This window comes from Colobus angolensis, unplaced genomic scaffold, assembly GCF_000951035.1.
Source record: "Colobus angolensis palliatus isolate OR3802 unplaced genomic scaffold, Cang.pa_1.0 Scaffold121, whole genome shotgun sequence".
NCBI lineage: Eukaryota > Metazoa > Chordata > Mammalia > Primates > Cercopithecidae > Colobus > Colobus angolensis.
The window spans coordinates 8,228,501-8,249,944 of NW_012113253.1; the positions used below are offsets into that span (position 1 = coordinate 8,228,501).

At 42.8% G+C, this 21,444-nt stretch overlaps 1 protein-coding gene across 1 annotated transcript in view; it reads right to left on the reverse strand.

Moving 5' to 3' along the window:
* Positions 1–21,444, reverse strand: part of VPS13B (vacuolar protein sorting 13 homolog B (yeast)) — an 873,819-nt gene that overhangs the window by 19,557 nt on the left and 832,818 nt on the right. The window contains exons 55-56 of the mRNA XM_011931782.1: positions 8,433–8,551; positions 3,570–4,375 (exon numbers count right to left, since the gene is read on the reverse strand). Coding sequence (XP_011787172.1) covers positions 3,570–4,375; positions 8,433–8,551 — 925 coding nt within the window. The remainder of the gene's footprint in view (positions 1–3,569; positions 4,376–8,432; positions 8,552–21,444) is intronic.

The window sequence follows — 21,444 nt, forward strand, 5'->3', positions numbered from 1 at the left end:
ACATTTAATTCTTACAGTAACTGCAAGAAAAGTATTCTCTCCCTTCAAATCAGTGCAGGTTAGCTGGTGACTGAGCTGCTGCCTGGGTCAGGGAATGGACCAGGCACAGGAGGCAGAGGTGAATGCAACATGGTGGTACTGCTTCCATGGCCTCACAGGCAGGAAAAGGGGGAGACTGAGGCTTGGAGACTAAGCCAACTGCTCACAGTCCCCTGGATGATCCACCTGTGGGCTGGGTTTCCAACCCAGGTTTTCCTAATTCCGAAGCCCACCCACCTCTTCCTTCTGTGAGCTCAGGCTGCAAAGAGTAGGCAAGGGAGCTGAGGAGGCTGTGGAATACTCCTCCATGGAGGGCCTTCTCTGGAGGTAAAGAAACAGCAGATTCCCTTTAGCCCTGAATGGCTGTAAGGGTGTACCTAACGGCAGAAGGTTGGTCTAGAAACATCTTAATTCCCTATCTCTCCAACGAGTCCATGTATAGAAGAAAAGAGAGTAGCTATGGCCAAGCAGTGTCCCCTATGACAGGCCTGTTCAGTTTGGTGCCACGGGTGCAGAGCAGGAGTGGGAATCTGCCTCGGCCTCCTCCTCCTGCCAGTGGCAGGTCCTCCCCTGTGGTGGGGTTGGACTCCTTGAAGCCTGAAGCCACTGCCTGATAGAAGGGCTATGTGTAGGCCAGAGCTACATCTCAGTGGCATCTGAGCTGGACAGAAAAGGGCAGACAGATCCAAAGGTACTCCTTTATTGTCCTCTAATAGCAAATCTATCTTTTGCTCGGTCATTTGGAAATGGTGTTGAAGAAGGGAGTCTGCCTGGCTCCTATCAAACTAAACCTTTGGGTTAGAGAGGGGCCTCAGGATAAAGACCACATACATTCCTTCAGACTGGGTCATTTACTGATTTCCAATACTATTTATTTTCATTCTGCCTCTCCTACCCCTACCTTTTTTAGTTGTTTAATTTTTTAATATTTTTTATGTTTTTGGAAATGGAGTCTCGCTCTGTTGCCCAGGTTGGAGTGCAGTGGTGCGATCTTGGCTCACTGCAACCTCCACCACCCGGGTTCAAGCAATTCACCTGCCTCAGCCTCCCAAGTAGCTGGGACTACAGGTGCACGCCCCCATACCCGGCTGATTTTTTGTATTTTAGTAGAGACGGGGTTTCACCGTGTTGCCCAAGCTGCTCTCGAACTCCTGAGCACAGGCAGTTCGCCCACCTCAGCCTCCCAAAGTGCTGGGATTACAGGCATGAGCCACTGCGCCTGGCCTGTTTATTTTTAAAATCTCTTCAAGTTGATACCACAACTTCCCTAGAAATGAGGTAAGGGTGTTTTCCATGACAGGCAGGGGCACTCTGACCCAAGTGAGATGTGGGTGGGCAACTTGCCCACCCGCAGCCAGCTCTCTCCCTTCCCTCAACAAGGATAACCTGGGAGTCTGGAGCCTCCAGCATCTTCCCATTTCCTACTCCTGCAATCACTGCTTTCTTCCAGATGATCTTCAGATTGTCCCTAGATTTTTAGTAACAGACTTTCCAACAGGCTCTGAAAACTTGACCCTCTATGTTAGAATCCCTTATGTTGGTATACAGTGAGATTGGAATGGCAGCTTAGAGGATTTTTAGGTGAATTATATAAAATTCAAATAGAATGTTCTTGTGAAAGCTCATTAAAAATATAAACCAAAACAAAGAGCTCGTTTTTAGCACACAGGCTGCATGGCCCGTTACTTGGTGCCACAAGTAGAGTTTCCCTGCTGCTTACTGCACTGCTGTGTCGCGCAGAGACTGAATGGGAGCCTTCATCCCTGCCAGGCCTCAGATTGGAGCTCAGTAACCTACGTGCCTGCTTCTTATGTGAAAAAGCAAAAACTGCCTGAAGGGAACGTTTCTGGAATTGTTTATAAATACATCCATCTGTTAAATTTGAAATGTGAACTGCTTATTTTTAAATAAGTTTTTAGCAAGAGGGAAATGTTTTCTTCATTGTTGTGCAAGCTATCAAGACAACAGGTCTGGCAGGACCCTCTCCCTGATCTTGTTGTTATCTTTTATAAAAGAGTCTAGATAACCCTGGTAAGTCTATGAATTTCATTATGGAGAAAATGTAATCTGACCAATATGGCAATAACACAGGTCGTTTACTGCTACAATCTTAATCTGATATGGGAATGCATTCACAAAGTACAGCTTTACAAAGAGGATACAACAAAGGCTCTCTCCTCTTCTCCTCTGTTACTTTCAGAAAGTAAGATTTCCATGTTTTTTATTGGAAAGGGCTGACAAGGCTAACTCTGGATGCTGTTCTTTGCTTGAATTTCTGGGAGCCCAATGATCAAACTAAAACTGCTTTAGAGTGAACTTGGCTCAGGAACACACACTGTGATGCTGATTACCATAATGTACCCTGAGACCACATGGTTCCCACCACTCAATCTTTATTTTTTGGGACAAGGTCCTGCTCTGTCACCCAGGCTGGAGTGCAGTGATGTGACCATAGCTCACTGTAGCCTCAAAGTCCTGGGCTCGAGCAATCCTCCCACCTCAGCCTCCATAGTAGCTGGGACTACAGGTGTACGACACCACACCTGGGTAAATTTTTAACTTTAATTTTTGGTAGAGACAAGGTTTCACCAGTTGGCCAAGCTGGTCTTGAACTCCCGTGCTCAAGTGATCCTCCCACCTCAGCCTCCCAAAGTGCTGGGATTACAGGTATGAGCCACTGTGCCCGCTACCCACCAGTCTCTAGGACACAGTAGTCCCTCTACAAAATTGTGTATGCATGTTCAAGCCAGCCCCTGCAGACTTTTCCAGCCAGACTGAAGGAATCCTTACCTTTCCCACTGAGTCCCTGAGAAACAGCAGCCCTCAGCCTGCAAGAGGCCACTTGCCTGGCCCCAGAGAGTGGAAGGGCCATTCCTTCTCTTTGAGCTCAGGTCTATGGAGAGGCTGACACACTCACAGCCTTCCCTTTGCCAGCTGTCTAGACAGGCAGTACAGCACTGGATAGATAGAGGGCTCAATGTGCATCTTACGAGCACACAAATCCTCTGAATTTCTCACCTACTGCTATTCATGAATAGCAATGAAGAAAACTAATAAACAAGAACTGGACTTCTTTTAGGCCCGGGGACTGAAGACCCGGGCTAGTTTTCCTGGTTGCTCTAGGCTGCTAAGAAAGGGCTCTGTGCCTGCAAGGTGCTAAAAAAAAGTGTTTGCTAAACTGAACTAAAATTCTAACTTACAGAACAGCTACTACTGCTTGAATGTTAATTAAGTGGCAAGCAAAATGCTGGATACCTCACATACTTTCATCTGATCCTCTCAGAAATCTTCAAAGCCATTTTATCAATGAGGAAATGGAGACTCAGGAAGACGGTTCAATAACTTGCCCAAAGTCTTACAGCTAACAGTGGCAGGCTCTAGATTTAGATCTAGTTGTGTGTGACTGTAAAGCTCAGGTGTGTTACCTCTCGCCAACTGCTTCTTTAGGTCTTGAAATGAGGTGCTACCCCCAAGCGTGTCATTTCTGCCCAGGCTCTAGCTCATCACAGACCCTCAGCTTGTGTTCTTACCTGCTCTGAAAAGGGCCCCGGCGGCATAGTGCATTGCCAGGGCGTGCACAAGCTGCCTCGCAGTGGTGAAGATGGGTCCTCTTTCAAACACCGAGAAGGAGAGAGGAGTGTGGTCTGAGGCTATGTACAGCTTGAGGGAAGCGTGGATGCTGACGAGCAAATTCACTGGCTGGATCACCAGTTTCCGTAACTTCACAGGATTCACCAAGGCCCTGGCGTGCTGTGTGACCTGCACGGGCAACATCTGTTTACCCCCAGAGAGGTGCGTGGAGTGACCAGCCAACCTGCTGTTAGGAAGGTAAGTGTCAAACAAAGTCTTGATGTAGTATACAAATGTGTCTTCCACATACAACCGAGCAGGTTTTAATTCAAAGCTGAACTCGTTAATATCACAGAGGATGCTCTTGCCTTCATTTAAGGTGATGCGAAGTTTGATAAAACAGTTTTCCTTGTATTCTTCCAGCTCTTTGTTAGATATGAGGAGACTCTGCATTTTAGAACACTGAATGGGTTCTGCTTTTTCTCCCTGGCAGACTAAGACAGCAAAGTGGAAATTGGACTTGTTATAAAGCTGGTTGTCTAGCTGCAGGTCCCCACAGCAGATCTCCACACAGTAAAGTTCAAAAAACGCAGCCGCAGGCTCTTCCCCAGGGAGGGGAACAGCTCCCGGGGCCATGCAGAGAAAAACATTGTCCAGTGTGAGTCTCAGAAGCTCAGGTGATGCTTTGTGGTGGGTGAGGTCATCAAACACTGCCAGACTCAACTGAGTGATAAACATTTTGAATGTAACAATCTTCTCCTGGGCTCTAGAGGAGAAAGGGACAAGAACATTAGTCTCCCCCACTCACCTTTTCTTTCTCTCTGCTTTCTTTTTTAATGACAGTACCCTATTAAATACCTCCTGATGGGATATCAGACTCTCATAAGAAACAAATAAGAACTCAACTTTCAGGACATTGTGTCTGGACAGGGCCTGTCACACTCCAACAGTATTGGGAAATGTTCCCAATGGGACTATTATAAGCTCTCGTCATGTTTCCGTATGTTTCCCTTATCAACACCAGATTTTTACTCCAAAATCCCTCTGGTCTTTGTGTATTAATTCTCCATCATGATGATCACAAGATAGAAAGAGAGAATCAAGTAACTGAGACTCCCTAAATTGAAAAAGTCATGTGAGCAGAAGAAAAGTTAGCAGGAATTCCTGCCACAACTGCCCACCAACCATACCTGAGTCCATGCTCAGGTCTTCTCCATCTCCATTTCTGGGGTGGAACCACCCTTGCTTCTGTCTCAGGTGAACCCCTCCAAAGTGCACTAAATCACTCTGCTCTCACCTACTCAAAGACATCCCTCCAGCAACTCACACCCCTTTCATCCATCATCTTTTTCTTCATTACTAGCAGCTTGTAAACATGCTGTCATCTCTCAGCTCAAAAAATCCCTCATGACTCCACTCTCTCCCTTAGCTACCACTCATTTTTCTGATCCTCTCTATATAGAAACTCTGAAGTGTGTTCTATACACATTGTCTCCAACTCCTCTCCTTCCCTGCTCTCTAAGGCTTGCTCCAAGCAGCCTTTTGTGCCCCCATCCTCAGCCTAATAAAACAACTCCTGTCAAGGTCATCAGTGACTTCCATTTGGCTAAATCAAATGATGGACTTTCAGGTTTTTGCTTACTTGACATACTAACAAGCTGACAACTCCCTCCTCCTGGAAATACTTTCTTTCCTGTCTTCTCTCAGCTCTTCTACCTCTCTGACCACTCGTCCTCAGTTACCTATGGAGATCTTCCTCCTCTCCCTGACCTCTTAAAGTGCCTAAGGCTCAGCCCTTGGTCGTCTTCTCACCCCCATCTTCACTGACTTCCTTGGGGATCTCATCCAGTCTCATGACCTAAAATACCATCTATATGTTGATGACTTCCAAAGTATACACTTAGCTTGGAGCTCCCCGCTGAACTCCAATCTTGTGTATCTAACTACCTATCCACATGGTCATTTAGATGTCTAAATGACATCTCAGCTTATCATGTCTATAACCAATCTCTTGATCTTTCCTCCTAAACTTGGAGATAGTCTCTCTCATCTTAGTTAATGGCAACCATATCCTACCAGTTGCTCAGACCAAAAATTTGGGTGTCATCCTTGATGCCTCTATTTTTAGCCATTCAATGTATTAGGAAAACCTTATTGACTTTTCCTTAGAAGTAGATCCAGAATCTGACTGTTTCTGACAGTTCCACTGACACCACTGTAGTCTAAGCCATCAGTGTCTCTAATATGAGCAACCGTAATCATCTCCTAACTAGTCTCCCTGCTTGCCTGTGCCCTTGTTTCTCTATAGTCTACTTTAACAAAGCGGCCAATGATCTTCTAGAAATTTAAGTCACAGTGTGTCACTTCTATGTTCAAAATGCTCCAATGAGTTCCTCATTTCGCTTATAATTAAAGCTAAGCCCTTCAATGGCCCATGAGGTCTCCGTCCTTCTAGCTCTTACCTCCTGGACCTTATGCACTGCTACTTCCACTTCCACCCCCTCCACTGGGCCCATGACAGCCTCTTCCCTGTTCCTCCTCAATGCCAGGCAAGTTGTTGGAGGCTTTTGAACTGGCTGTGCCCTCTGCCTGGGAAGCTCTTCCTTCAGATAGTCACATTACTAACCCCTTACTGCTTTCTAGTCTCCGCCTAAATATCAGCTTCTCAATGCAGCTTACCAACACCAATTTGTTTAAAACTACACTCTCCCAATCCCTTGGCCCTGGCACTCCCAGTGCCTCTTACTGAGCTCTGTTTTCATCCCTGTAGAATGCTGACCTTCCACTGCACCATAACATTTCCTTTCTTTTTATGTTTACTCTCTACACCCCCTGCCACCCTGCCCAATTCCATGCCTATGAGGAGAAAGTGATCCTCTCCAGGGCAAGGATTGGGCCTTATTATTTATGGATGTATCCTCATCCTGTGGTAGGCATCCAGTAAGCCCTTGAAAAACATTTGTTGAATGAATTAAGGAAGTTCCAAGAAATACCTGTACTTTTCTCATGAAAGGTTGCTTCTATTGTCATTAACATTTATGCCCTAAATAAAATGTTTCTGAAAGTGTTGAATAAACCTGAAATTTTGTACTATACTAGTTAAAAGTTCATCTCCAATTTTATTATGCTATTAATTTTTTATGAACACTTTTGGGCAAAGAAAACATCCTATCCAACATTGTTTGAAATATTATAAATTCAAATTAGCAGAATCCAAATTAATGAGTTCTTAACCATATATGAGAAGCAATAAACTTTTTTTCCATCCCCCCGAGATGGAGTTTCGCTCTGTCGCCCAGGCCGGAGTACAGTGGCGTGATCTTGGCTCACTGCAACCTCCGCCTCCCAGGTTCAAGTGATTCTCCTGCCTCAGCCTCTTGAATAGCTGGGATTACAGGCACCTACCACCAAGGCTGGCTAATTTTTGTACTTTTAGTACAGACAGGGTTTCACCATGTTGGCCATCTCATGGTGGTCTCAAACTCCTGACCTCAGGTGATCTGCCCACCTTGGCCTCCCAAAGTGCTGGGATTACAGGTGTGAGCCACCACACCCGGTTGCAATGAACTTTTTAAAAGAAAGATTTAAACAAATGTATGGAAGTTGGTGGTATTTATATTTTAATATTAAATTTTCTGATCATAAAATAAATGCTATTATATGAAATCAAAATACAGAAATCAAATAATAATTAAATATTAAATAATTCATTAACCCCATATCTGTTACCAATTTTGATTGTTTTCTTTTCAGTCTTATTTCTAGGAATGTTTTCTGTGTGAGTATGTATACATATGTACTTATGTGTGTATGTATGTACAGATAACATGTAACTAGGATCATATATATTCAATATTATATTCTACTTGTTTTATTTTAGATTATATAACATGCATTTTCTATTCCATTAAAATTCTTTGAGATCTACTTTTTGCAGCTGTAACATTTATAGTACAATTATAGTACATCTATCTCCCTATGGATGGGCATTTTTACTTTGAATATTTTGCCATTGTAACTGTGTGATATCTCTCACTGTGTACATCTCTCTGTGTATATCTTTGCCCACGTCTCTACTTCCTTAACTCTTAAACTCTTAACACACTTAAAAGTCGAATTTCTAAGCCAAAAGAATTTTAAAGCTCTTAACATGTATTACTAAAGTGCTTTCCAGGAAATAGTACCAATTTACACTTTCACCAGGACTGGATATGATACGACATCATTGTTAATTTGATAAATTAGCATTTCTTTGATTACTTATATTTCTTCTTCTTAGAGTTTTCTGTTTATGCCTATTGCCTCTATTTTTGTTTCTGTAAGGCTATCTTTATTCCTATTGAATTATGTGAATTCTTTTAAATTAAGGATATTAACTCTTTGTCTATTTCAAGTTTTTAAAACCTGATGGCAACATTCAGGTTAAAGAGGGGGGTGGAAAATATGACTCTAAGAGCCGTATTTATATTTGATGTAGCTCTAATTGCTAAGTTTTATTATTAATTACTACACTGTCATGCAGATACAGAGGTATTAATGTGCATTTCATGCTAATAATAGTGGTATGATTCCAAGATGCATAGTTTGTAAATCAGTTTGTTACACCTACCACAGAAGGAGTGGAAGTGGTATCTAGGAAAGATGGTTTATTGCTACCTATTTAAGGTATGATTTGTTGCTAATAACCATATTTTTTATGGATTATGCGATAATTAACAAAAAGCTTTAATACATATGTAGAGATGACAAAGATAAATAGTAAGTTTACAACTTTATAACAGGAACACTTACTATGTTGTTACTGGGAAAATAATTAAACCTACCTATTGCTGTTAGTTAAAATAGGTCCTGCTTTTCCTTCCGGGGCCACAGTGATGAAGACTGTGCCACACTGATGTACAGTGTCCACATACACATAGCCAAAGCCAGTCAGGAACACAACCTGCAGAAAGAATATTCAAAATCTGATTAAAAAGAAATAAGAAACACTACTGAAGTGGCTTGACTTCAGATGTCTCCAGTTCTGATTCAATACCACAAACAATTCCTGGTTATATTTCTTTATATCCATGTGTATGGGCTATTCAGTTGACTTGAAATGAAAAAAAAAACCCAAAAGATCAAAACCAGATTTTTCAATCTTCGGCTGTAAGGTTCATAGAAAAAAATGATGGATGATGGGGCATGAGTGTCTTCATTCTCTGCTGCTTTGGAATTGGCAGATAACTCTGTGTGGGCTGGAGTCCAGACATGGGGCCCGCTATATGTGTGCATATGAATCGCTGTGGAAAAAAACCCTAAAACTCGGGACTTGAAGTGCAATGTGCAAACAACTTTCAGGCTCTTGGGTGTTAACTTACTACTATGGGGATGTCCTTCTGGACTAGGGACACAAAAACATACCTCAAAACTCACCTAAAAACATATCACAATCCCTCCAGGGTCTTTTGCATAACTTGTAACAAGAATGGTAGATATAAGTTAATTTGTTCAGAGTAAAAAATTAATTTTTCTAACATGGAAAGATGGACTAAGACCTAGAAAAAAGCTCTACCTCAGGATCCAGGTGCCAGACAGCAGAACAAATACCCTTTCAGTATTAAATAGCGAGTTGCTTAAATGGGTAAATATTTGAAAACAGAACAAGGCTGTTTAAAAAACATCTCCAAGAACATCATGTTCACAGCCAGGATTACCTGAGGGTAGGGGCAAAAAACTCCTTATGCTTGGGAAGGCTGGTTCTGATGATTGGCAGTATCAATTCAGTCCAAGTCTGGACTCTTTGTTATTATTAGGGCAGCAAATAAAAGCAGACAGACTGAAAATTCCTGGATGACGGAACAAAGGTAGGCTCTTGCTTGACCAACAATGAATATATTCTAATTTTGATCACATGAAGAAGCACCAGAGTGTACACAGAACCACAGGAGAAAGCCACAGAGTCACATTTGGAAGCAACTTCAAGGTCGCTGGCCTTCTTTCTCATGCAATGGCTTTCTCATGGACTTCAGAAATTCAGAATTTCTGACCATCTTCAGCGTGTAGGTTACCTGGATGTCATCTCTGCCTTCTGCCTCTGCTCCTTGCTGCAGCCCAGCCCCTCCAGCTCTGCCTGGTTCTTCCACTGCTGTCTTCTTTTTCATTCTACAGCCTCTGCTTCAGCTGAAGCCCTTGTCTGCCACTCACTACTCACTATGCCTAGAATATACTTTTCCCCATACAAGTCCTTTCAAAAGCCTGTATGTCTTTGTGCATACAGCTTAAAGGATAGCTTATTCCATAAAGCCATCTTTAATTTTTCTATTCCCTTCTGGATTGACACCTACTTCTACATTCTAAAACAATTTTTTTTTTTTTTTTTTGAGACGGAGTCTCGCTCTGTCGCCCGGGCTGGAGTGCAGTGGCCGGATCTCAGCTCACTGCAAGCTCCGCCTCCCGGGTTTACGCCATTCTCCTGCCTCAGCCTCCCGAGTAGCTGGGACTACAGGCGCCCGCCACCTCGCCCGGCTAGCTTTTTGTATTTTTTTAGTAGAGACGGGGTTTCACCGTGTTAGCCAGGATGGTCTCGATCTCCTGACCTCGTGATCCGCCCGTCTCGGCCTCCCAAAGTGCTGGGATTACAGGCTTGAGCCACCGCGCCCGGCCCTAAAACAATTTTAACCATATTTCTATTTGACCAAAAATATCATTGTCTGTACTACAGTTACTTGTTTATGTGCCTGACCCCATTATTAGATTGTAAACCTCTTGACAGCAGAAATGGAGTCCATTTTTTCTATCTGTATTCTCTATGAACACGTTTCCCAAATGGACTGTTTTGCAAAAATATCTTTTTCAAAAGACTTGTATTCCGAATTTGCCCTATTTGTTCCAAGGTAAAAATTAAACTTACAATAAAGTTTGAGACTAAAACATAATTAATGGCTTAAAAATGGCTCGGCTCATGAATCTAAAACAAAAGAGATATTCTTTAAGAAATATTCCTATTTATAAACCCCATCCCTTGGTATGATACATAAGGTAAATCAATTGCTTTTCTTTACTAGGTTGAATGATATGAAATTATCCACTCAGTAGAAACCTTTTTAAGTCCCGTGCTCCCATCTCATATTCCTTTTCCTAAGTCACCGAACACAACTTCAGGACCCCTTAGAGGAGAGAGGGAGGGGATGCGAATAGAGAAATATTTACTGTTCTGCTCTGTCTCGAAGTGATCTTCAGGCATTATGAAATGAGGATACTTACACTTTCTAGAATAATAAACCTAAGGTAAGGTGATGGTTTCTGTTAAACACCCCAAGGGCCTTCTAAAGGCAAGCAAATTAACCTGAACTTTCACGTTACTTCTGGCCAAAAACCTAGACTCTCGAGGGAAATTTTTGCTTGTTGTCCCTTTCACTCACTGCTATGAGTGGAAGAGACACAGACTTTAGTCTATCCTTGCCTTTTCACATTTAGAGAAACAACTCATACCTTGTAGCCTTTTGTATAATGGCAGCTTTAGGGGTTTGAGAGTTAGGTACCTGAGTGATACAGGAATTAGGCATCTATATCCAGGTTCCCCACAATCCAAAGTAAATCCTTATCTTGCTCTAATGGTTTGAACAATCAATTACTTGACAAGCACTTAAAGAGTGCCTACAAAGAATTAGTCACTGCATCAGGCACAGAGAAGATGCAGTCCTACCCTTGCGTTGCTCACAGCCCAACTGGTGAAAAAGCCAAGTACACAAACAATGAGACAACAACTAACAATTCCAGAGCAGAGGTATATAAAATGCTTCTCCCTCTCAGTGTATTCACCATCATGGACTCTGTGTAAGCTCCATGAGGGCACTGGTTTTGTGTGTTTTCTTCAGTACTTACAACCAGTGCCGGTTACTCAATAAAGATAAGGCTGATGATCTGAACATACACCTTCTCAATGTGGCTTCTGCTGTATTGACTTCCAGTGTCCACCCATGTCTAGCTCTTCTCTCCTTCTGGGAATAGAGCAGGATTATACTCCCCGTCACCCCTGCAGTTAGATACGGTATTGTGACTAGTTTTGGCCAATGGGCTAAAGGCAGAATTGACATGTATTCCTTCTAGAGAATAAATAAAGGCTTTATGTTCCACAGCTCAGTGGTGGGCCAAATCTGGTCCACTACCTGCTATTGTGAATAAGGCTTTATTGGAACATGCTCATTTACTTACATATCTCTCCATCCTAATGAGAAGATGGGAAAACATAAGGCCTGCAAAACCTAAAATATTTACAATCCAGACCTTAAAAAAAATTTGTTGACTCCTGCTCTAGATAGCTGTGGAAGACTGTTGCACAATGAATTTGTATATCCCAGTATCCATGCCCTTGTGTAGTACCTTCCCATACTGACATTGGGCGTGGCTATGTGACTTTCTCCAGCTAACATGACATCAGCAAGTAAGAAGCTTGATACAGCTTGCTTCTTGGGGTTTTCCCACTTGCCACCCTGGGCTAGCCTCCATAAGGAGGACAGACAACATGGTGAGACAAACACCCAGACTTCCCAGCTGAACCCATACCTCAGCCAACTCTCCAAGTGAATGCAAATGCATGACTAATCTCAGGCTCATCCTGCAGAAAAGTCACTTGGCCACTTCCTCAGAATCATGAGAAGTTGTTAATCACTCTTCTTTTAAGCCAGTAGGTTTTGGGGTGGTTAGTTACAAGGGGGTAAATACGAGATGATGAACTTTCCATTAACCTGGGTCCCTGAGTGACCATGTAGAACAAAACCCCCTGAAGACACACGCTAGGCATTTAGCATGAACAAGAAGTTCTAGGTTTATGATAGGCAGCATAACTGAGCTTATATTACTAATATAGATATTGGTGATAGAAGTAGTGTTCTAACAAAATCCTACAATATGAGACCCTGGCTTAATGGTCAGACAGTAGAAATTGATATTGAAAGCTATAAAAATGGGCATATATATTTTGAAGTGGTAAGATATTCAGTAAAACTGTTGCTTGAGATGACTTGGGAGGTAGATCATAAACTTAATAAATCTGTAGCTCTAGAAGATGAGGTCTGAAAACCAAACATCAGTGGTGGTATGTTGGCTGCTGTTGCCTGTGTCTGGAACACTACATTTTGTTTTATGAAGAGATGAGCTCAGGAAAGAATTGGCCAGGTTGCAAATAAAAATGGAAGATAATAGAGAGATTCCAGAAATTTAGAACCTTGCAAAGTTAGAAATACTTTTAAACCTACTATGGTCTGAATGTGTTCCCCCAAAATTCATATGCTGAAATTCTAGTCCCCCAGTGTGATGATATTAGAAGGCAGGGCCTTTGGAATGTGATTAGTGTCCTTATTAAAGAAGCCTGAGGCCAGGGACAGTGGCTCATGCCTGTAATCTCAGCACTTTGGGAGGCTGAGGCGGGTGGATTGCCTGAGATCAGGAGTTCAGGATCAGCCTGACTAACACATGGTAAAACTTTATCTCTCCTAAAAATACACAAATTAGCTGGGTGTGGTGGCGGGTGCCTGTAATCCCAGTTACTCGGGAGGCTGCGGCAGGAGAATTGCTTGAACCCAGGAGGCGGAGGTTGCAGTGAGCTGAGACCGGGCCATTGCACTCTATCCAGCCTGGGCAACAAGAGTGAAATTCCCTCTCAAAAAAAAAAAAAAAAAAAAACCTGAGAAACCCCTCATCGCTTCCATCATGTGAGGTTACAGTGAAAAGATGGTCATCCATGAACTAGGAAGTGAGTCCTCACCAGATACCGAATCTGCCAGTACCTTGATGTTGGACTTGCTAGACTCCAGAACTGTGACAGTACGTTTCTGTTGTTTATAAACTATCAGTCTGAGGTATTTTGATATAGCAGCCTGAACAGACTAAGATAAAGCCTCAAACAGCAAGGTCTAAAATTAGAAAGCCTTTGAACACAAAGGCAGATTAACACTCAGCCTTAAGACTGACTATAGGCAACACACTGTTGAAACTTCTTAACTGTTACATTGACTTGGAAAAAAATGCAGATCAAGGGTATAACTTTCCTGTAGAAGCTCTCTTAAATCTAGAGAGGAAGAAAGCAAGTAAGCAAAGAAATGTGTCTTATGGACCATGGATATGGTTCCTGGCACAGGGAATTTTCTGGAACCAAATAGGTAAGAAGTCTACTAAGTTGAGAAATTACCACTGCCCTATACACTTACAAACCTGGACTAAAAAAGACTGTAATTATTTGAGATGCAATACAAACTTCAAGTGGCCAAGGAAGATCTCCCAGAGGGTGGAGCCAGGAACCTGAAGGATAATCATAAGAGCTCCTTCAAGATTAGAAACAGGGCCGGGCGCGGTGGCTCACGCCTGTAATCTCAGCACTTTCGGAGGCTGAGGCGGGTGGATCACGAGGTCAGGAGATCGAGACCATCCTGGCTAACACAGTGAAACCCTGTCTCTACTAAAAAAGACAAAAAAATTAGCCGGGGCATGGTGGTGGGCGCCTGTAGTCCCAGCTACTCCCCACTTTGGGACCCTGAGGCAGGAGAATGGCGTGAACCCAGGAGGCGGAGCTTGCAGTGAGCCGAGATCATGCCACTGCACTCTAGCCTGGGCAACAGAGCGAGACTCCGTCTCAAAAAAAAAAAAAAAAGATTAGAAACAGTACTCAGTGAAAGCTGATTTCTTGCTTCCAGGGTATAGACCCCACAATATGTGCCCAGAAAACATTCAGAATTGCCATAGGCAGGAGACTGCTGTATGTCTATCATTCTTCCCCCTTCCACAGTGGAGGGGTTATTACTGTTACCCTCTCCTATAAAATGGCAGGGAAATGGGGAACAGGTAAGTCCACAGGTTTCCAGATGAAAGGGTGTCACATCCAGACTGAGCATCGCTCAGAAGTGCTGGACTTCAAGTGTGATGGAGTGACTGCTTCCAACCTTGGAGAGAAGATTTGTTCTGTGTGTGGGGAAAAAAATGATAAATGATTGATGGCCAAGGGGATTTCTTTTTCCAGCTGTTTGTTACCACAGAATAACCCAGCCAGTCCTGATCAATGTCATCATTTGGTTCTTTTTTATTTCTTCACTTCACTAGTAGGGTGAGGTGGGGTGGTGTGGAAGGCTCTAGGTGACATATACTAAGAGACTCACTGTTTTGCCATTTGAATCTGTGTTAGAGCACTTCAGTAAGCAAGATATTATCATATTTATTTTTTGAGACAGGGTCTCACTCTGTTACCCAGGATGGAGTGAAGTGACACGATCATGGCTCACTGCAACCTCCGCCTCCCTGGGCTCGGTTGATCCTCCCACCTCAGCCTCACGAGCAGCTGGGATTACAGGTGTTTGCCACCATGTCCAGCTAAGTTTTGTATTTTTCGTAGCGACAGATTTTTGCCATGTTGCCCATGCTGGTCTCAGACCCCTGGGCTCAAGCAATCTGCCTGTCTTGGTCTCCCAAAGTCCTGGGATTATAGGCATGAGTCTCTGTGCGCAGCCCCATCGTACATATGTTAGGTCTAAGAAAACCATTTGAGGCCTGGATACTGGTTTCTACTTAGTACAATATCTTCTATGATAATTACAAACAAGAAGCATTTTAATATAACTTGTGCTTTTCTATCTACTCAGTTATCTTTATTTGAATGATTATATGTAACAAATATTTTTTACAATTATAACAATTTTACTAAGTAAATTAATTACAAGGTGACAAAATATTTGTTGCGTTTTTCTTAAAAACAGAGACAGGTTTCACTCTGTCAACCAGGCTGGAATGCTGTCGTGTGATCACAGCTCACTGCAGCCTCCAGCTCCTGGGCTCAAGTCATCCTCCCACCTTAGCATCCTGAGTAGTTGGGAATAGAGGTGTGCACCACCATGCTTGGTGATTTTTTAAAAAAATTTTTCTGTAGAGACAGGGGTTCTCGCTATGTTGCCCAGGCTGGTCTCAAACTCCTGGCCCCAAGTGATCCTCCTGCCTCGGTCTCCTGAAGTGTTGGGATTATAGGCATGAGCCACTGCACCTGGCCCCCTACTTTTGAACATTTAAGTTGAAGATAGATAGTATCACACTCATGTTTTGCTGCAAGTTGATATGTCTAAACTGATCTGAAAGTATGCTACTTAGGCATTTTATTTGTGCAGCTGACTTTGGGCTAAAAGTCATTTCTCACAAAAGATTTCATCCCCCATTTTCGGAAGGAATAAATTTAAAATGTACTATTGATATCACTATATAAGTAGTCTGTAAAAGAGTATCTTAAGTAGGAAACCATGCTATGGAAGAATTACAGACTTAGACTTTGAAAGGTGGGAAGAAGCTATTGAGCCCTGGCCTGTAGAGGGGGAACAGGAGTGAAACAGGGCCTGCTTAGTCTCAGGTGGAGGTCTGTTTTAAGCAACCTGGTGGACTGGGTTCTCTTCTCTGGGCTGGAGTCTGCGCTTCAGGAATCATTTGGGGGGTAGTTATGGAGAGAGACTTGAGAGTGGAGAGGCTGACAATGGAGAGACCTATTAAGGTACTATTGCTAAAAGCTGGGAGAGAGATGATGAACCAAAGGCCCGAAGCAGACCCTGGTCACAGAAGGAAGGGGCAGATTCCAGAGATGACCCTGGTCACAGAGCGAAGGGGCATATTCCAGAGACGTTTCTGAGGTATTTCTGACAGAAGCTGGTGGCCTACTGGATGTGTGGAGGATCAGAAAGAAAGGAAGACACTGGGAAGCAGTAGGCAGAAGGCAGGCTGGGAAACCACACAGTCCTGGGTTTGAATCCCAGGACCATTTATCCTGAGCAAGTTCACCTCTCAGAGCTTTGGGTAGCATCTACTTTTAAAGGATGTGACAGGGACTAATGACTATACCTGTAGAGAGCCTGAGATAAAACAGGCATTCAATATTATCTGAATCCATTGTATTTACGGTTTTTGTACTGGGAAAACAGGGATGACATTAACTGATGCAGAGACTCCAGAAGAAGCTGGCTTGGGGTAAGAAAAATGATCATCTTGGTTTCAGATGTGTTGATTTCAGATGCTTATAGGATTTTCAGGCTGAGATGTCTAGTGGGCAGGCAAAAACACAGATTTGCATACTGGGAGTAATGTGGGGGCCGGAAATCAATTTCTGGGAGTGACTGGGTGATAGGCAGTACCTAAAGGTATGAGGTGAATTAGATATCCAAGAGAAGAAAAGAAGATGAATTTCTAAGTTGATCAAGGTAGGAAGGATCGGATAGAGACGAAAAGAAAACAGTAGATATTCTGGATGTAACTTTTTCCTACTGTATACTTTTTGAAAAACATCTTAGGGAAATCACTACTCCTGAGTATCTTTGGAAACAGTTGTGACTCAGCCAGAACAAACTGTAAACACATAGAAGACTCTAGACCAGGGCACCTAGCAGACATTCAGAAGTCAGTGCCAACTTGCTGGTATCTGTTCAACTGTGCCCTGGAGTACTGGGAAGGTGAGCAAAATAAGCAAGAAGTCAAAATACCTGCATTACACATTTTATAAATCAGACATTCACCCGCATTGACTTTTTTTCTTTATAAAAATTCCTTAATGGAGGGTAGAGATAACGCTGAACATTACTACCTGCTGCTTTAAGCTTCATTGTTCAAGGTTACCTCTGTGTGATCTGCACCAAATGGAGAGATTACACATTTGAGTCCTGGTTCATCAAGGCATTTAACAAAGTATGTTCTGATATTCTTGTAGATAGTATCTTATATAGTATAGTTTAAAAGTGATTTTAGATGCATTTTCTTACTTAAGAAACATGGACTAGATGAGAGTAGAGTCTGGCTGAATGACCCCATGCATTCGGGAAGTGTCTAGTGATTCACTGCAGTATGTCGACCATGAACTTGTCCTGTTCAACATATTTAGTAATGACCTGGACAAACATGTAGAATGCACGCTCACCACATCTATGGATGACATAAAGCTACCAGGGATACTTAATATGTTAGATGACAGCATCACAATTTTTTAAAAAGTGATTTCAACAAACCGGACTAGGCCAATATCAACAAGACTTAATTTACTTGGGATAAAAGTAAAGTCCTGTCTTTGGGTTCAAAAAGTCAACTGTATATCAAGTCATATGATAAAGACCTGGGGGATGTGGTTGACCACAAGTTCAATATAACTAACAGTCTGAACTCATTAAGAAAAAGCTAACTCAATCTTTTACTTTATTAATGGAAGCATAGGGAGGTAATAGCTGGTTAGACCACATTTGGAATACTGTGTGTAATTCCGGCTGTCAGATTTTTAAAAGGGAACATAACACGCTAGAGTGTTCACATAGGGTAACTGTGGTGATGGGTGTGGAAATTGCATTTACTGAAGGAATGATTCAAAGAACCAGAAATGTTTGGCCTGGATAAGGGAACACTTAGGAAAGATTTTGGAGCTGCCTTCAAATAATTGTAGCGTTGCTGTATTTGAGGGGAAATAAACAGTCTGTGATGTCCCAGATGGCAAAACAAAGATGAATGAATGGATGCTACAGAGTAATAGTTTTCAGATTGATACAAGAGAAAATTTCTCATAGCCACCACTGGATAAGTCATGACTATTACACTGGGAGCACCTTCTGGGGTGAGATGTCATGGAAGGGATTCTTGCATTAGGTAAATGGGGAGATTGGAAAATCTCTTCTAACCTGTGCTTTGATGAACTTTCAGGCAGCTTCAGGGCAAGACTTCAGAGGACAGACAAGTGGCCTGAGCCTGGTGTAGGAAAAACAGGACTGGACCACATGGGAGCAGATTTAGGCTCCAGCTTGCTCCTGCTTAGTTGTAAGTCACCTAGCTGATTCCTCTTTAAGCCTCAAATCTCTCATCAGTAAATAAATATAAAAATTATCACCCTATCTTAGAATTTTTGCAGTGATCAAAGGTTTTATCTTCCCTTTACTGCATTTATTGGTTACTCAAGTCCTTGAAGGCAGGAATTATGCCTTATTTAGGGCAAAGGGCTTGGCACCTGATAGGTCCTCAGTAAAACTTTGAACAAATGAATAAAAGAATGGAGACTGTGCCTGTGAAAACACTTGGTAAATGGCACAGAGCTGTAGAAACATGAAGGACTGTCATTCTCTCCTCCCCACAAAACAATCCATTTGCGAAGAAACAGCAGTGACAATGACCTGACTATGAACGTCTGCTAAGAGTCAAAGATCATGAGAATTTAATGGATCTTTTCAGAAGGGAATTTACCTGCAAAGGGATCATTTAAATTCACTTTCTGGGGTTCAAACTACTCATTCTTTGCAGTTCAATGGCTCAGCAAGTACTTTTCATAATGCAGTGACTTCCCATGACTCATAAGATAAAAACCAAAATCCCTGATAGAACCCACGGGGCCTTTCCAGGTTTGGTCTCTCATTGCCTCACCAGCCCCCTCTCCTACCCTCTGTCATCTGGTGCTACAGCCACACTGGCATTTAGTTCCCTAAAAGGACCACGTGCCCTCTGAACACTGAAGCTTCAAACATATTGCTCTTTCTACCTAGAAAGATTCCCTACTCTCTTGTCTAGGGAGAGCCTGTTCACCTTGAAGACACAGAGGCAAGGTCTCACCATCAGAGACACCCTCCTTGACCTCTCAAACTTGTCTGCTGTACACCCACATAGCACAGCTGTACCTTTCCTGCATAGCTCCTCGTAGTGCTTATAATACAGCTACCCATGAGATTACTTATTATCTATCTCCTCCACATGTAAACTTGAGGGCAGGGGCTGTGCTCCATTTTTGTTCAGTATATTTTACATGGTGCCAGTACCAAGTTATAATGTCTGGCATACATTAGGAACTCAGTATTTGTTGACTGAATGAATGAAGCAGGCTTCTCAATGTTGTTGGTAGTTAAGTGGTAACTACTATGTTTTCTTTGTTCCTTGTTTTGACTTTTTCAAAATAACATTGCCTAATTCTGACAAAAATAGTTTCTGAGTATCAGAAATTAAAATCCTATACACTATGACAGGAGTCTGAACTATTTTCCTGGTAGGATCAAAATTATGACTTAAAATTATCGGTGTAAACTTACTTTTATGACTTTATTTATTGAGCACCTAAAGACTTTTTGTCCTAAAGTCAGGCTACCACCAACTATCAAATCATGTGCACGAGCACCAGGTGCCACCTTCAGGTCTCTGGTTGAATAACCATGAGATGTCTTCTGACCAGGTGTGAGCCAAGGATCCAACCTCCGAAAGCCTGCAGCAACTTTACAATCAGTATTCTGCAGCCTACATGTGAGCCGGTCTTCTCAATAACTGTTGGTCCAAAGAATACTCCGTGAGATTATACAACTCCTCTGTGCATATTTCCTCATGCAATCCTTCAAAGTTCTACAACATGAGACTGTCTTATCTACACAACGGAAGCAGAGGGCTTGACTGAAAAAAGTTAAAGGAGTTTTCTTCCTTGCAGCATAATGGGCGTTTTATAGTGTTTTGATTTTGCTTGTTTAGGTCAGCTTTGAAATTCACAGACCAAGGGCTGAGGAAGGTTCCTGGAAGACAAACTCCCTCCTCCAGAAGGACTGCTCCTTCTTTTCATCAGAGGACACAGCTCCCTTTGCTCCTCAGTGATTTATATGCCCTGGGATATTACTGAGGAGATGTCGGTGAGGGTCTGAAACAAATCTTCCTCCAGAGTAGGAAGTAAACCATGGTCTGCAGGACATATGGCACACAGCTCCTAAAAGATTAATGGGAACATGAGATTGCTGGGTCCTCAGACCACGATGATAAGGGTGTTGGAAAGAGCACCTCCTCTTAGCTTTGAAGTATCCCTGACTACAAAGTTTTGAGGAAATTTAGAGTGAATGGGAATCCCCAAAATAAGGTTTGACAGGAAGAATGTCTATCGTTAAGAATTCCTAACTCAAATATAAGCAGGATTTCAAAAATCTTTAAACCCAGACAGGGGAGTTCAGGGACCCCTGAGAAGCTTGCAATATTTATTTTGTAAATTAATGAGACTGGGAGCATCTTCTGAGGCTGCATAGATCCCGTGGGTTTTCACTGTTCAGCCCCTGAGCACAGCTGACAGAAAGCACACCCCTGAGTAGTTTGTGGCCGCTACAAATGCAGGTCTCCAGGGTGAGTGTGGCCCTCCAGGCCACTCAGCCATCCCTTCCTCTGTCTCCAGCCAGGTCCTTCAACAGTTTCCACAGCTACTGCTCTTCCCAGACCCCTCCCTTTTTCCTTCTCTCCCTTAGCAGATCAGTCATTCCACACTTCACAAATACACTTCACAGGGGCTTTCATGAAATCTTGAGAGATGAGAAAGAATGTGCCAGGAGGACTGGGAAAGAGGGGTGGCAAGGAGTTTCATGTAAGGAAATAGCATGCATTGTGCTCAGAGCACTGGCTTTGCAGTCTGACAAATCTGGATAAAATTCCAGGCCTGTTGCTTCCACTACATGCAAATTAGACCGAGGTACTCCTGGAGGTCTTAGTTTCTACTTCTCCCTCCGTGGAGATGATAGTCCCTAACTTGTATGGCTGTTGTCAAGGTTAGATGAGAATGAATGTAAAGTGCTTAGAACAATGCCTCGTATGGAGTAAGTGATTATTGAATGATAACCATTATTATTACTGCAAATGCATTTTTTTTTTTTTTTTTTGAGACAGAGTCTCGTTCTGTCGCCCAGGCTGGAGTGCAGTGGCTGGATCTCAGCTCACTGCAACCTCTGCCTCCCGGGTTCAAGCAGTTCTCCTGCCTCAGCCTCCTGAGTAGCTGGGATTACAGGTGTTTGCCACCATGTCCAGCTAAGTTTTGTATTTTTCGTAGCGACAGATTTTTGCCATGTTGCCCATGCTGGTCTC